Here is a 14,563-nt window from a genome sequence, read left to right as displayed (position 1 = left end):
TAGTCCGGCCCAAAGATGTTCTGTGTCTGTAAAGATGTTCTGTGTCTTTAAAGATGTTCTCTGTCTGTAAAAAGGTTCTGTGTCTGTAAAGATTTCTGGATTCTGGTTTCTGGATTTACTGGATGAACTCCTGATACTGGTTGGATTCGGACTAACCCTCTGGGTTCAGCTGGGACGCGCTCTGACTCTTCTTTCCCAATCCAACCATTCCCATCATCTTCGCTCCAAAGCTTGAGCGCCGCTTCTTGTCGTCATCATCGTCATCATTTCTTCCTAATGAACAAATTTCCCCACCCACGCTTGATGACTTGGTGAGAGGTGCTGCCACCCTGCAGGCACAGAGGTAAACAACCACATTTATCCAGATTAAGAGGTGTGACAAAAGATTAGGGGGAAGGAGTTTCGTTGCAACACAGAGGAAGTGGATTGGGTCATGATTGCTGTCTATCACAAAAGTCAGTTGCTTACTTTGCAGGCTCAGGCTCCGCCTCCTCTCCTTCATCCACTGATTCACTCTTCTGAAGTTTGGCCCCGCCCTCTGCCTCCCCAGCTACTTTCTCTGTTCCCTCTGACCCCATCCCCAACTCCCCTGATTGGCCTTCAACAGCCTCCGCCCGACTGTCCCAGTCAATAAGAGGAGAGAAAAGAAGCATGCAGAAAGAAGAACACAACAAGAGACAAGATGACAAGCACATGCTAACAGAACCAAGACAGCTAATATATGTTTACAATGCTATAGAAACAGGAAAGCTAGCACATGCTAAAAGATTTGGTAGCACACCTTAAAAAGTATTTCAGAAGCAGCCGGCGGTGTCATGCTATCAGATTTATATTAGGATGCTAACATGCTATCAAAAACGGGATAAGTATCATGCCTCTTCTATATTTTTATACAACATTTAGATCAACATTTAGATCTGAATTACTGACGCTAATATTTTAAATTATTGACAGCATGAAGGTAGTTGATTCTAGGGAGGACGAGGTGGGGGGAGACAGCTCTCGCCAATGTTGTGAATTTGGACTGCAGTACACATTTTAAATGCTAGGTGTCAGAGTTACATATTGCTCCTTTAATATTGATGATGATCGGAGTCTTTTTTTTCCAATTAGCTGTTTTCATCTCTCACTCTGCAGGCAAATTAACATCCTGGTATATCAGAGTTAGTCAGAGATCTCAGGTGTCGTCACCTGTTCTCACCTGTCTCTGTTTACTCTGCATCACTCACACTGATTTAATGAGGACAACACTACGATGAGAGGATCCTGCAGAAAATGACTGTGTGAAATATTAAATTAATAATTTATTAGACCTCAATGTGTTTATAAGTGACCTATCACAGCCCAGCTCTGACAGTTTAAACTGGATTTAGCGTCTGTGTTGTAGCTGCAGTCACAGCTGTGTAAACCAGGACCAGGTTAAAACTGAACCCTGGGGGCGCTGGTGGTTCAGTGGTTAGTGTGTGCGACCCATGTATGGAGGGTATAGTCCTCCAAGCGGGCGGACCAGGAATCCAATCCAACCTGTGGCTCCTTTCCCGCATGTCAATCCCCACGCTCTCTCTCCCTGATTTCCAACTCTGTCCACTGTCCTATCTCTCCATTAAAGGCACAAAAAGCCCAAAAATAAATCTTAAAAAAAAATAAAAAACTGAACCCTGTGTTGGCATAACACATGTTCTGATCTCTGCTCTGTGATTGGTTGCTGGTGTCACCTGTTCCTCAGTACTCACCGTGTATCATTGGACATGGCCGACATCTCGCTGACATCACTGTCTGATGATTTAAAGGACAGACTGTCTCGCATCTGGACACGCAGACAGAGCAGAGCACAGGTAAGCAGGTGAGTGACATCATCAGTGATGTTATAATCATGTGATATGATGGCAGCTTACCTTTAATGGATCCTTCATCCCACCTGCAGAGACACAACAGAACGTTAGTTCTGACGTCATAGTTTGGTCATTTAATATCAAAGCGTCAAAGTTACAGAGATGTCACTGAATCAAGACTAAAGTGACATCACAGCATGAATCAAACAACCAATCAGCTTCAGTAACAGTAGCTCTGATTCACATTACAAACAACACACAACAATGTAACTTTCAGCTTAATAAACAACATGGTAAATGTTGGGCCTGCCCACATCTCTGACATCGCGTCACACAAGGATCATTCTATTCCAGATATATGGGAGTGTCTAATGTTACACCGATGTGTCTGTTTTCCCAATAGTTCATGGCCAATAGCCTGTCTTGCTATAAACGTCACCTTATCCATACTTTGAATGCAGTTCTGAAAACCACTCCTACTTTAAATCCATCTCCTAAGTGTGTGCCTGAAGGAATAACCCTGAGGTATTGATAGAAGAAACACATCCATGTTCTGAGAATTTCATTGGCTACAGGAAATGTTAGTCATCGGCACATTCACGTGCAATTGGCCGTCAGAACAGGGAGAAGTACCTCCTTTCAACAAAGGCTCTCATTGGCGGTACAAATGAACATTTCAGATGAATCCTTTAAGAGTGAAATCAATCTATCAAATGAATATTTACCGTCTGAACTCGCTGACAACACCTCGCCTTCACATTCAAACCATGCAAAGAGTGGTGATAATGGTGATGATGATGGTGATGATGATGATGATGGTGATGTGACGATGATGATGGTTAGGGTGATGATGATAAAGATGATAAAAGAGAAAAGAGACTTAACAAGAAGAGATTTACAAACAAGACAGAATGAAAGGCTGAATAATTGAATGGATGGATGTACAGACCAATGGATGGTCACTAAATTGACAGGAAGTCTATATAAGGCTAACAGTACATCTGGAGTTTCTAGAAGGGGTGGGACTACGAGTCTGAAGGTAGGTGTGGCTAATAGGAGGTACTGTACCATTGGCTGTTTTCTTTTGCTGGTCCTCCCATGTGACCTCTGCATCACAGCAGAGAGACAGATGATTGGTCAGACTATCTTCTCAGGTGATCCTTCTTATACCAAACCAATCAAACCAGCAGGATCACACATTGTCCCCCACACACACACCTAGACACTAACATCTGACCAACGTCACCTGAACGCATCATCTAATCCACCTGAGACCCTAACTCACCTTTCCTGGTCCCTCCAGGTGTGGCTGAGCGTCTGTCAGGCTCTGCAGCCGACAGGTGAGGTGTTATGTGAGAGACGTAGACAAAGAGGGAGAGGGAGTGCATGAGTGACCACATGTTAAAACAATGTTTATGATATGTGTCCATGTATAAGGTCAGTATACAAAGGGACCATCCGTTTCAGAGTGTGATAGTAACGTCCCTGTGACTTTCTCCTTCAGTGTGAACATTGGAGGAGTAATGAGGGCCAAAGTGATCCCACCACTGTGCTGCCATCAGGGGAGGTAACAGAACCCTACACAGGGACGAGACGGGATCACTGTAAGAGGGCGGAGCCAGCGAGGGAGAGCAGTGCTTTGTGAGTGGAGCCCCAACATGTCGTACACAATGTGAAAGAACAGAATGGGGTACCAATATTAATTGGGGCTTTGGCCAACTGCTACGGAATCTCACTCTGAAAAAAGGCTTATTTGTCTAACATTCAGATGGCGACCATTTTCCTCTGACATCACACTCAGGGGGTCAAAAACAAAAGATGACTCGTGGTCATCGTGTGTCACAGCTTCTCTTCGATCCGATATTTGAAATAAGAGGAAATCTGTCAAAACGTGTTGGAGAACCTGTGATCAACAACAACATGTGATCATCAACAACAGGTGATCAACAACAACAGGTGATCAACAACAACAGGTGATCATCATCAGGTTATCAACAACAACAACAACAGGTAATCATCATCAGGTGATCATCTTAAGGTGATCAACAACAACAGGTGATCAACAACAGGGGCCCGTTTCTGAAAGAAGGTTGAACAAACCCTCAGTCTAACCCTGAGCTCTGAGTTGATTTACTCTCAGATGGGAAACTCTGAGTTCCTGGTTCCAGATCAGCAGATTTGAATTTGTTAAATCAACTCTCAGTAGGTCCACTCGGTGTTCAGCGCGTGCACCACGATGATAAAAAGCCAACACAAATGGCATCCTGATTCTACGATTCACCATGGCAACAGGTGACAAAAAAGAGATCCTCCTACTTTAACCATCTCAAAATATCTAGCATATCTTCATGCGGACATACGGAGACTATGAACAGGTTTCAAGAAGGAAAAAAAGGAACAATGCTGCAGCGCAGCAGCAAAGGAGAGAGAAGTGGGGTAAGAGAAAATAGCTGCTCGAGTCAGCGCGTAATGAAGTCTATTAATTTAATATTTAATAATTAATCAGAATTATTATAGGCCTATTGCAGATCAAATCTGGTGGAATTGTAGGCCTATTAAACCTAAAATTTATTTTCAATAAGATGTAATCAAGCAGAAGAAAGGCGACTTTAAAACAGCTCAAAATTAAATAAGAACATCAAGGCTCATATAGATTCAAAGTTAACGTCATTCAGAGTCTATTTGAATGTGCATTAACTTTATTCCCAACATAAAGCTGAATTCACACACAGCCTAGGCTTAATATCCTCTCACCTTCATCCCATTTAGTTTATTAATTAATGGAGTTACCCCTCTTTCTCGGGTTTGAGTGACCTCCCCTTCTGAAACGGAATACCCAGAGTTTCAGGGTTTCAGGGTTAACTGACTCAGAGTTTGCACTAAACCTTCTTTCAGAAACGGGCCCCAGGTGATCAACAACAGGTGATCAGCTACAGGTGATCATCAACAGGTGATCAGCTCCAAACTTTTTCAGAGTATTCATATTTTTACTATGATCAAACATTGAACCGATCAGTATCACTTGATTATAGTGTTTGAGCTTTACACCCAGAGAGTGACGTCAGAGGAAAACAGAGCATCTTCACCTCTGAGTTCTGAAAACACACCTGACAGATGAACACAGGTGAGTGGAGCAGGAAGTGAGAATGTTCAAGCAGGTACACCTCTGTTCATACCTGATCATGTGCATGTTTCTTTAAGACTAATAAACTGCACAAAAACATACACACCTGTCACTACCTACTGATCCTACTGGTGATTGGTTCTAAAGGTCCTACTGGTTTTACTGGTTCTACTGATCCTACTGGTTTTACTGGTTCTACTGATCCTACTGGTTTGACCGGTCTACTGGTCCTATTGGTCCAACTGGTTCTAATAGTTCTACTGGTTACTGAACTGGAATGACTGGATAAACAACTTTGAGGTACACACCTGGAGTCTGTGGGGTGGGGGCAGGGGACGGTACAGGTGAAGGTGAAGGTGAAGGTGTTGGGGTAGGTGCAGGGAGCTGGGGGAGGTCAATAGGTGGCTGAGATTGAATTTCAGCTGCTGGAGGGGAAAGAGCAGCAGCTGGAGGTGGGGCTTGGATTTGTGCAGGAGCTGGCGGAGGGGCTTGGATTTGTACAGGAGCTGGGGGAGGGGCTTGGATTTGTACAGGAGCTGGGGGAGGGGCTTGTGCAGGTGGTGCAGTGGGAGGTTGGGTTGGGGCTTCAACTTGATTAGGGACTGGGGGCGGAGCTTGGGCAGATGATAGAGCTGGTGGAGGGGCTTTGGCAGATGTTTGAGCTGGGGGAGGGGCTTGGTCTGGGGCTTGAGCAGGGGGCGAGACTTGCACTTGGACTGGAGCAGGTAGTGGCGCGGGTGAAGGAACAGTAGGTGGATGGGCTGGGCCAGTAGTAGGGTGCGGGGCTTGGAGTCTTATAAGAGGAGGATGATTAGAGAGGGGGGCTTGTTTGAGGCCAGGTGGAGGGACCTGATGATGCGGAGTTGATGCTCCTGAGATGGGTGTAGCCAAAACTGATGGACAGAAACAGATTTTAGAGAAAAGAATGAAAGATGATCAGAGCGATGAAAACAGACAAACTGAGAGGAGATGACGTGGCAAACAGTTTCTTATGTTCAGCTTCACTAAAGCTAAAATACTGAGATCACCATATAAACTAATGTTAGGGTTAGGGTAATGATATTAACTGTGACTAATGATCTAAACCGTCGCCTTGTCTGTGTGTCTTTGCTTCAGTCATTCAGTTGGGTGTTTAGGTCGCTAGTGAGTGTGGAGGGGACAGAGCTGGACTCTTTTGTCAGTTTATTATTACCTGACCAGAGATCACCTACTGCACAAACTCAAATCTTACCAAGTATGTGTGTCGAATTTGTCTCCAATAATATCTAGTTACTCTTCTTACAAACCTTACAGGACAGCATAACCCAGTCCTCTGACAGAGGGAGCGTTACAGAGGGCTGCAGGGTGCTGACTGCTAACTGTGGCTTTGTGTTCAGATGTAGTACAACATTTGACACAGTGCACACAGGTACACACTGTGATCTGTGTGGTTGCACACTTGCGCTAGAACCTAGATTGCTAGAACACAATGCTCCGCTTCGCTGTAGAGTCAAAAGAGAATATTCTACAACTCGTACCATTTTTCTTTCTCTGGTTTTCCTGAGAACAGGTAACAGTTGGGATCAGTGAAAGAAGACTTAACATAACATATGGTTTGCCCCAAAGCATGCTGAGAAATGTTGTCCTTTTAGAAGCTGTGAGTTGGTTAGTTCCACCTGATGGGAGTCAGTGTATCTCTCAGTAGCAGAAATAAGATTCACATTCACACTAGTCTCCCTTAAGTAAGTTAGAATCAGTCTTTATGCTGATGACACTCAGCTATATGTCTCAAATACACACACACACACACACACACACACACACACACACACACACACACACACACACACACACTCTTTTCTTTCTTGAGAATACTTAGATTAAATCCTTTTTAGCCACCCTTACAGCTGTTCCTTCACACATAGATATGAAACATCTCTGAGGATCTCCTGACAAAATACGGAGAGGTCAAAGCAGCCAGACGAAAAAACACAGAGATTACTTTTTCTTTACAGCTGTTCTTGGGTTCAGATGTATCTGTGCTTTATGAGTTTTCTTATAAACCTGGTGAGGTTGTCATCAACCTGAAGGATGTCACTATCAACACTAGAGACCCCAAAGCGTTCTGAAAGCTGTGGTCTGATCAGTGCTCTCCTACTGTGAGCCCTGCTCTGCACGCATCAGGTCAGTGCCAGCAGCTGATTGGCTGTTGACTCGTCATCTGTCACAGACAAAAATACGTACTTCTGTCCGGAGGTCCTTGTGGTGGGACGATAGGCAACTGGCGTCCTCTGCGGCTGCAGATCGGCGTTCCCGATGGACTTGTCTGACTTGATCCACAACGTGGGTTTGTCCTGTTGGATAATAATATAATTTAGACTACCCACCAACAGCAGCTCAAAGGTCAGAGTTCAGAGCATAAAAGAGTCTCTACTGTTAGCTAACCTACGCTACAAGCTGGAAAAAAGCTAGTGTCTCTAGATGATATCTGTGATCACAGGACACTGTCTCCATGGTAACAGGGTAGGCCTAACCGTCTCAAGAGGGTGAAACCTGAAGCCAATGCGTTGCTGTTTACGGTTAGCATCACAGCAGCGCCAATCAGATGTATAAACAGATCAACTGCAGTCACTGATTTAAACCAATCAGAAGCTCTCTTTCAGTTCTGCTTTCTGCCCTCCTGTCAGTCCACCGCTGATCTGTCCCTAGCTGCTCTGGGCCGATGTTCGATCCAGCATCCACCTGCAGGCTAGACCTGAAGGTCTAGATATTCCCTCATCACTGCTCAGATTTATGCAGGTAAAATGTGTGATGAGGGCGGAGTCTCAACGCCAAACTCCAACTGCGTCCTGCTGCAGCAAACATTTCAAAACAGAATGAACATCAGTTTTCTGTCTCAGCTAAAAACAACACACAGGAATTCCTGTGTGCTAAAAACAACACACAGGAAACACACAGCAAGCTTTGTCACCTGCTCAAACAGCACAAGAAAAACATCAACATCAGCAAAATGTAAACAATAAATAAACAACAAATCAAACAAACAACAAACAATCACCAGCATACTGAAAAATATGCTTGACATGAGTGAGAAATTAAATTCAAAGTGAGGGTAAAAAATATATCTATGACAGACAGACACACAGACAGAGAGAGACAGACAGGCAGACAGACAGACAGACAGACAGACAGACACAGACAGACAGACACACAGACAGACAGACACACAGACAGACAGACAGACACACAGACACACAGACACACAGACTGACAGACAGACAGACAGGCAGACAGACAGACAGACAGACAGATGATAGATGTAGGTGTAGGTTGCAGTGTGATGTCATTGGGAGATCAGCCAATCAGGAAGCAGACGAGAAAGGTTTAAAAGAAAAGGGGTGGGGTCAATGTTCACAGAGACAGCGTGCTTCTTTCAATGGAACCATTTCCATCAAACAGACTGAGACAGAGCTGTTATCTCTGATTGGTCGGCTGCAGGTCACCTGGTTGGAGCAGGAGAGGGGGGGGCAGAGTGTCTGGATCTCAAATGAGTGGAGTCAGCTCGGTCAGTGGAGTGGGAGCGGGTGTAGACGGGTCGGTGGGCCATTGCTCGCTGGTCAGCTGAGCGAGAGCGACTGTAGTAATCCCGCCGGTCCATGCCACGACTGAACCTGCACATCACCATGACAATCGTTACCCACTTTAACAGTGACAACCTTTGCACCTAGGAGAGGGATTAGTTAGTCACATCGTCATGGCAACCGTCATCCACTCCACCTGGAAAAAGACTAAGTCACATCACCAAGATGACCGTCAGCTTGTCATACCTGTGGAGGGCTGCAGAGCAGGTGAACAGGAACTTTAAGGCACTGAAAACAGGAAATCAATCACCAAAGAAAAAGAATATGGAATTTAAATGAGGTGTCCTGTCACATAACAGACACTGCAAAGGATGCTCGGAATTTTAGGGTTGTGCGCAGCAAAGTTTAATCTGTTCACAAAGGAGTATTCTCACTGAACTCCTCCACACACCTGTGCATACTTAAAGACACCTGTGCATTCTTAGAGACACCTGTGTATACTCTGAGACACCTGTGTATACTTGGAGACACCTGTGTATACTTAGAGACACCTGTGTATACTTAGAGACACCTGTGTATACTCTGAGACACCTGTGTATACTCTGAGACACCTGTGTATACTTGGAGACACCTGTGTATACTCTGAGACACCTGTGTATACTTGGAGACACCTGTGTATACTTAGAGACACCTGTGTATACTTAGAGACACCTGTGTAGAGACACCTGTGCATTCTTAAAAACACGTGTACGTACTAAGTTTAGTTGGCTGTATGACGGGGGAGGGGAGCACATTAAATGTTAACAGCTAATGTTAACTGAACCTACATCTATCAAACCATCTGAAGGTCAAACTATCTGAAGGTCAAACTGTTTACCTGAGCAGCTCCTCGTCATAGAGGTCGGGTTCGTAGGGGAAGTCAGGGATGAAGTCCTGACTGCATGACAGAAACATATCAGAACTCCAACACATGAACAACAAATCCTACCTGACCTTACAACCTAAAACACACCTGTACCTACAAGTACTGTCATCAGTGGGTCCAGGTGTGTTCTTCAGAGGACTTTAGACCCTGCTTATCCTGACAGGGGCCCCCTCAACAACACACCTGGACAGGTCACTCTCACCATCCATTGACTGATCAACAATAAGATGTGTTTCAGAATAAACTACCCCATAGTGTTCATGTTTATCATCTAACACTACAATTCCCATAATGCCCAGGGCTCACCTGAAGTCCTCACAGCTTCCATTCACCATATGGTTTGTCCAGTGAATTTGGTTAGGACCATTAACATACCTTACACACAGAAACACATACAGGTAGATGAGAATCTAAAGAGTTCACTGGGCACTAATACTACAGCTGTGAGTATTCCTTCTACAGATGCAGTACCTGTCTTGGGAATCGAGAGAGTTGGCAACCGACATTCTCCTTAGACACCGCCTACATACATGGAGACAAGCAGTCAGACGGTCCAGTACTGCCAAATGTACTACAAACTGTACTACAAATAGAACTACAAACTAGTCTAAAACTAGCCCTTTGACAACAACAAATACAACAGCCTATAAAACCAGCAGTATGTTAAGGTTAGGCTTATGGTTAGTGCAGTCCACTCAAACCCAGAAGTATAGCTACCTTTTCAAACTAACACTAGCTCAGAATCAAATTGAAGGTGTCGTCGTGAAACAAGCCGTAGTGAAACTTAGAAGTGTGCGACTAGTTTGACAGTTTATTAATGAGAAACAAAAGAAGTCATTAGACCAGTTCTACCAAAGGGACTACCTGGGATTACAACCAGTACTATAACCAGTACTACACAGCAACAGTCCTGACCTGGGTCCTGGTCCAGATTTTTCATTGTGTTGTATTATCGGCTGAGCCAAGAGGGGTAGGGTTTACCTGACAGGGCAGGTGTTGCTGATTCTGGCTCAGCAGCTACATATCTATTGTTAAATTCTGTACTGCTTTAACAAAGAACTTCCATGTCAGTGGTTACTTAGAGACATTTTGACTCAGGCTGTAAGCTGATTGGCCGGTGTCCAGGTGACCCAGGTCAGGTGTATTGTTGTAGGTGACCAAAATTACCTGTCCAGGCTGCTGGACTGACCAGCGTCAGAGTAGGCTCGACTCATTCTGGAGCCACGCAACAGCCGCACTGCGTCCTCGCGGTACAATGGGTATAAAGGGTTACCGCTGGCAACATGTCAGAGGTCAGAGGTCAGAGTGTGAGCTTATAAAGTTTAGAGGGTCAAGGGGTCAAACTCCTAGGGTCTTTTTCAAACCAGCCACTACACCTTCTCCCTACCCACTACCCCTCGGTTTGCGCGTCCACACGGAGGGTCCGCCTTATTAAGTCTGTCCCAAACCAATGAGCGGGGAGTGATAACCAGTGAGTCTTCACTGATGCCGACTTACAGATCATGTGCAACACCTATTGTGTCCGGTTGTCATGGAGGAAGCGACCTGTAAGTTCTGTGCAAGTGCCTCCAAACACTGCTCCAACTAAGATAGATATTTAATATCATCATACAGACGTTAACAACTTAAAATGTATATCTGTACTGAGGATCAAATATAGCTCTACTCTTCTTTCTTCATTCAGTTGTTTATTTATTGTAAAGTGTTTTATATTTACAGGGACTGTTATAAAAACAAAAGAATATAAAATCATGTTGTAGACAACTTCTCACTGTTTATATTTATTTCTTATTTTTCTACTTTTGCTGTCTTTGTGAAATCTCAATAAAAACTGAAGTTACAACAAAAAATAAACTTTTCGCTGCTCTGATGTTCAACAGTAGTCTCCTTGTCTTTGCATTATTTAGGACAACCTGTTCTATGAAATTACAATCAATTAACTTAAATTATAAATTACAATATAGAATGTAGGCTCCATTTAATAGTTTTGTTACAGTCTACACTAATAATATAACGTACTAAAGAAGAATAAGAATAATCTACATAGACATTTTTACAGAATGCATTAGCTACAAAAAAAAAAGCTGTTCCTGCAAGATACCGCTGAGAAACCATGGTAACACACAGTTCCTGTTTCCGCCTGAGAGAGGGAAGTTTTTCCCAAAGCCTGCTGCCGTATTTATACCCTACCCCTTGATGAAGGGGACTTCATTGAGCTGCCAGTGTGACTTATAACGGAGTGCACAGGACATGGAGTGTCACGGAGGTGGAGGGTGTAGAGTGTAGGGCTTGGTTTGAAAAAGGGCCCTAGTTACCTGTGAGGAGGCGGCTGGCTCGGAGACCGTGACCTCATCCGGACCATGTCGGATCGAGGGCTGTGATTGGACATCATCACCTGCTCTGGCACTGAGAGGGTGGAGCTGTGGAAGTCCCGCCCATTTTGCCTGTAGTCTAGAAACACAGAGGACGAGGGATGGGCTTAAACCAACAGACTGAGGCAGACCAGATACATGATGAGCACTCTTATGTTATTTATGTTCTATAATGAAATATAGATATTTAATGATATATAGAGAGAACAAAAAGCTCATTTCATAAGAACATTTGGATTCAGTTCATTTCTTCTGGTCTGATCAGGATGTGCAGTGCATGATGGGATATGGAGTTCACCTGATATCACCCCGATGCCGTCTTCACAGTCATAATCCGAAAACTCACTGTCACTGATCCTCTGAGACCCTACAGAGAGGGGGAGGAGGGGGGAGACAGAGAGAGAGTTAATCCTGTAAGCAGCTCTCTGTGTAATCCTCTACAGGACAGTGGATTAATGGGACTCAGAGCATTCACACAGAAAGACTGAAGGTAGAACTCACACTTTCTCATCTGACTAGAACTCCCTGAAAACATCCTGAGCCCATTCATTCAGTAAGACCCCTTAAATCACACATAAAGAGAACCTTGAAGGGACTGCATCCCAATTGCACTGTATGTTTTGAACTTGCTTCAATAAAAATATGTTGAAAAAAAAAAAAGAGAACCTTGAAGGGACTCTTGAGCTATTAAAAAGGGATGCAAGTGCAACAGAAACCTGAATAACTCCTTGAAGGATTCCTTGAGCCCTCATCAAGGACCATTGAGAACCTGCTAAAGAACCCTGAACTACTGTTAAGCCTCCAAGAGCAAATTGCGTCTCTGTACGTCTCTGCTGTTTGTGTTTAAATGATCCATTATTCAGTAATTTGTGGAACAATCGTCTCTTCCTCTGTAAATCAGCCTCATTGTAAAAAGTGACTAAATCACAAACGGGGTGTTAACAGCCACGCATGGTGAGAGGGAAAACATGAGCGCCTGATGAGAGTTTGTGGTAACTGCGCCGTAGTAAGAGATGTGATGCTCAAACTTTCCAGTGATCAGGAAAAGACTTCTGTATGCCTTCAAAATAAAAGCTCAGAGTGCAGCTCTATCAGTGTGAGAGTGCAGCTCCATCAATGTGAGAGAGCAGCTCCATCAGTGTGAGTGCAGCTCCATCAGCATGAGAGAGCAGCTCCGTCAGTGTGAGAGTGCAGCTCCGTCAGCATGACAGTGCAGCTCCATCAGGGTGCGAGTGTAGCTCTGTCAGCGTGGGAGCGCAGCTCCATCACTGTGAGAGTGTAGCTCCATCAGCATGACAGTGCAGCTCCATCACTGTGAGAGTGCAGCTCTGTCAGCCTGGGAGCGCAACTCCATCAGAGTGAGAGTGCAGCTACGTCAGTGTGAGAGTGTAGCTCCATCAGAGTGAGAGTGCACTCAATCAGGGTGAGAGTGCAGCTCCGTCAGAGTGAGAGTGCAGCTCCGTCAGGGTGAGAGTGCAGCTCCGTCAGGGTGAGAGTGCAGCTCCATCAGGGTGAGAGTGCAGCTCCGTTAGCGTGAGAGTGCAGCTCCGTTAGCGTGAGAGTGCAGATCCGTTAGCGTGGGAAAGCAGCTCCGTTAGCGTGAGAGTGCAGCTCCGTTAGTGTGAGAGTGCAGCTCCGTTAGCGTGAGAGTGCAGCTCCGTCAGTGTGGGAGTGCAGCTCCGTCAGTGTGAGAGTGCAGCTCCGTTAGCGTGGGAAAGCAGCTCAGTTAGCGTGAAATTGCAGCTCCGTTAGTGTGAGAGTGCAGCTCCGTTAGCGTGAGAGTGCAGCTCCGTTAGTGTGAGAGTGCAGCTCCGTTAGCGTGAGAGTGCAGCTCCGTCAGTGTGGGAGTGCAGCTCCGTTAGTGTGAGAGTGCAGCTACGTTAGCGTGAGAGTGCAGCTCTGTTAGCGTGGGAAAGCAGCTCCGTCAGTGTGGGAGTGCAGCTCCAATAGCGTGAGAGTGCATCTCCGTCAGTGTGAGAGTGCAGCTCCGTCAGTGTGAGAGTGCAGCTCCGTTAGCGTGAGAGTGCAGCTCCGTCAGTGTGGGAGTGCAGCTACGTTAGCGTGAGAGTGCAGCTCCGTTAGCGTGAGAGTGCATCTCCGTCAGTGTGAGAGTGCAGCTCCGTCAGCGTGAGAGTGCAGCTCCATCAGGGTAAGAGTGCAGCTCCGTTAGCGTGAGAGTGCAGTTCCGTTAGTGTGAGAGTGCAGCTCCGTTAGCGTGAGAGTGCAGCTCCGTCAGTGTGGGAGTGCAGCTCCGTCAGTGTGAGAGTGCAGCTATGTCAGTGTGAGAGTGCATCTATGTCAGTGTGAGAGTGCAGCTACGTTAGCGTGAGAGTGCATCTCCGTCAGTGTGAGAGTGCAGCTCCGTCAGTGTGAGAGTGCAGCTACGTTAGCGTGAGAGTGCATCTATGTCAGTGTGAGAGTGCAGCTACGTTAGCGTGAGAGTGCATCTATGTCAGTGTGAGAGTGCAGCTACGTTAGCGTGAGAGTGCATCTCCGTCAGTGTGAGAGTGCAGCTCCGTCAGTGTGAGAGTGCAGCTACGTTAGCGTGAGAGTGCATCTCCGTCAGTGTGAGAGTGCAGCTCCGTCAGTGTGAGAGTGCAGCTATGTCAGTGTGAGAGTGCATCTATGTCAGTGTGAGAGTGCAGCTACGTTAGCGTGAGAGTGCATCTCCGTCAGTGTGAGAGTGCAGCTCCGTCAGTGTGAGAGTGCAGCTATGTCAGTGTGAGAGTGCAGCTACGTTAGCGTGAGAG

The 14,563-nt window shown here is 45.5% G+C and overlaps 1 protein-coding gene across 25 annotated transcripts in view; it reads right to left on the bottom strand.

The window, feature by feature from the left end:
* The window catches only part of LOC109997261 (regulating synaptic membrane exocytosis protein 2), a 44,027-nt gene that overhangs the window by 2,496 nt on the left and 26,968 nt on the right, over positions 1 to 14,563 (bottom strand). For 15 of the 25 annotated variants that reach the window (XM_065947895.1, XM_065947897.1, XM_065947894.1 and 12 more), the window contains 16 exons: positions 12,112 to 12,180; positions 11,757 to 11,892; positions 10,609 to 10,716; positions 9,913 to 9,963; positions 9,748 to 9,816; positions 9,394 to 9,453; positions 8,439 to 8,606; positions 7,180 to 7,289; positions 5,265 to 5,849; positions 3,118 to 3,159; positions 2,901 to 2,939; positions 2,558 to 2,584; positions 1,896 to 1,918; positions 1,734 to 1,807; positions 469 to 618; positions 157 to 329 (listed from right to left, as the gene is read on the bottom strand). In XM_065947895.1, the coding sequence (XP_065803967.1) occupies positions 157 to 329; positions 469 to 618; positions 1,734 to 1,807; positions 1,896 to 1,918; positions 2,558 to 2,584; positions 2,901 to 2,939; positions 3,118 to 3,159; positions 5,265 to 5,849; positions 7,180 to 7,289; positions 8,439 to 8,606; positions 9,394 to 9,453; positions 9,748 to 9,816; positions 9,913 to 9,963; positions 10,609 to 10,716; positions 11,757 to 11,892; positions 12,112 to 12,180 (1,884 nt within the window). The remainder of the gene's footprint in view (positions 1 to 156; positions 330 to 468; positions 619 to 1,733; positions 1,808 to 1,895; positions 1,919 to 2,557; positions 2,585 to 2,900; positions 2,940 to 3,117; positions 3,160 to 5,264; positions 5,850 to 7,179; positions 7,290 to 8,438; positions 8,607 to 9,393; positions 9,454 to 9,747; positions 9,817 to 9,912; positions 9,964 to 10,608; positions 10,717 to 11,756; positions 11,893 to 12,111; positions 12,181 to 14,563) is intronic. The other 10 variants (XM_065947912.1, XM_065947911.1, XM_065947901.1 and 7 more) reach the window with 10 other exon arrangements.

The sequence above is a fragment of the Labrus bergylta genome, chromosome 19, assembly GCF_963930695.1.
Source record: "Labrus bergylta chromosome 19, fLabBer1.1, whole genome shotgun sequence".
Lineage (NCBI taxonomy): Eukaryota > Metazoa > Chordata > Actinopteri > Labriformes > Labridae > Labrus > Labrus bergylta.
This window is presented reverse-complemented; position numbering and strand designations above follow the sequence as displayed.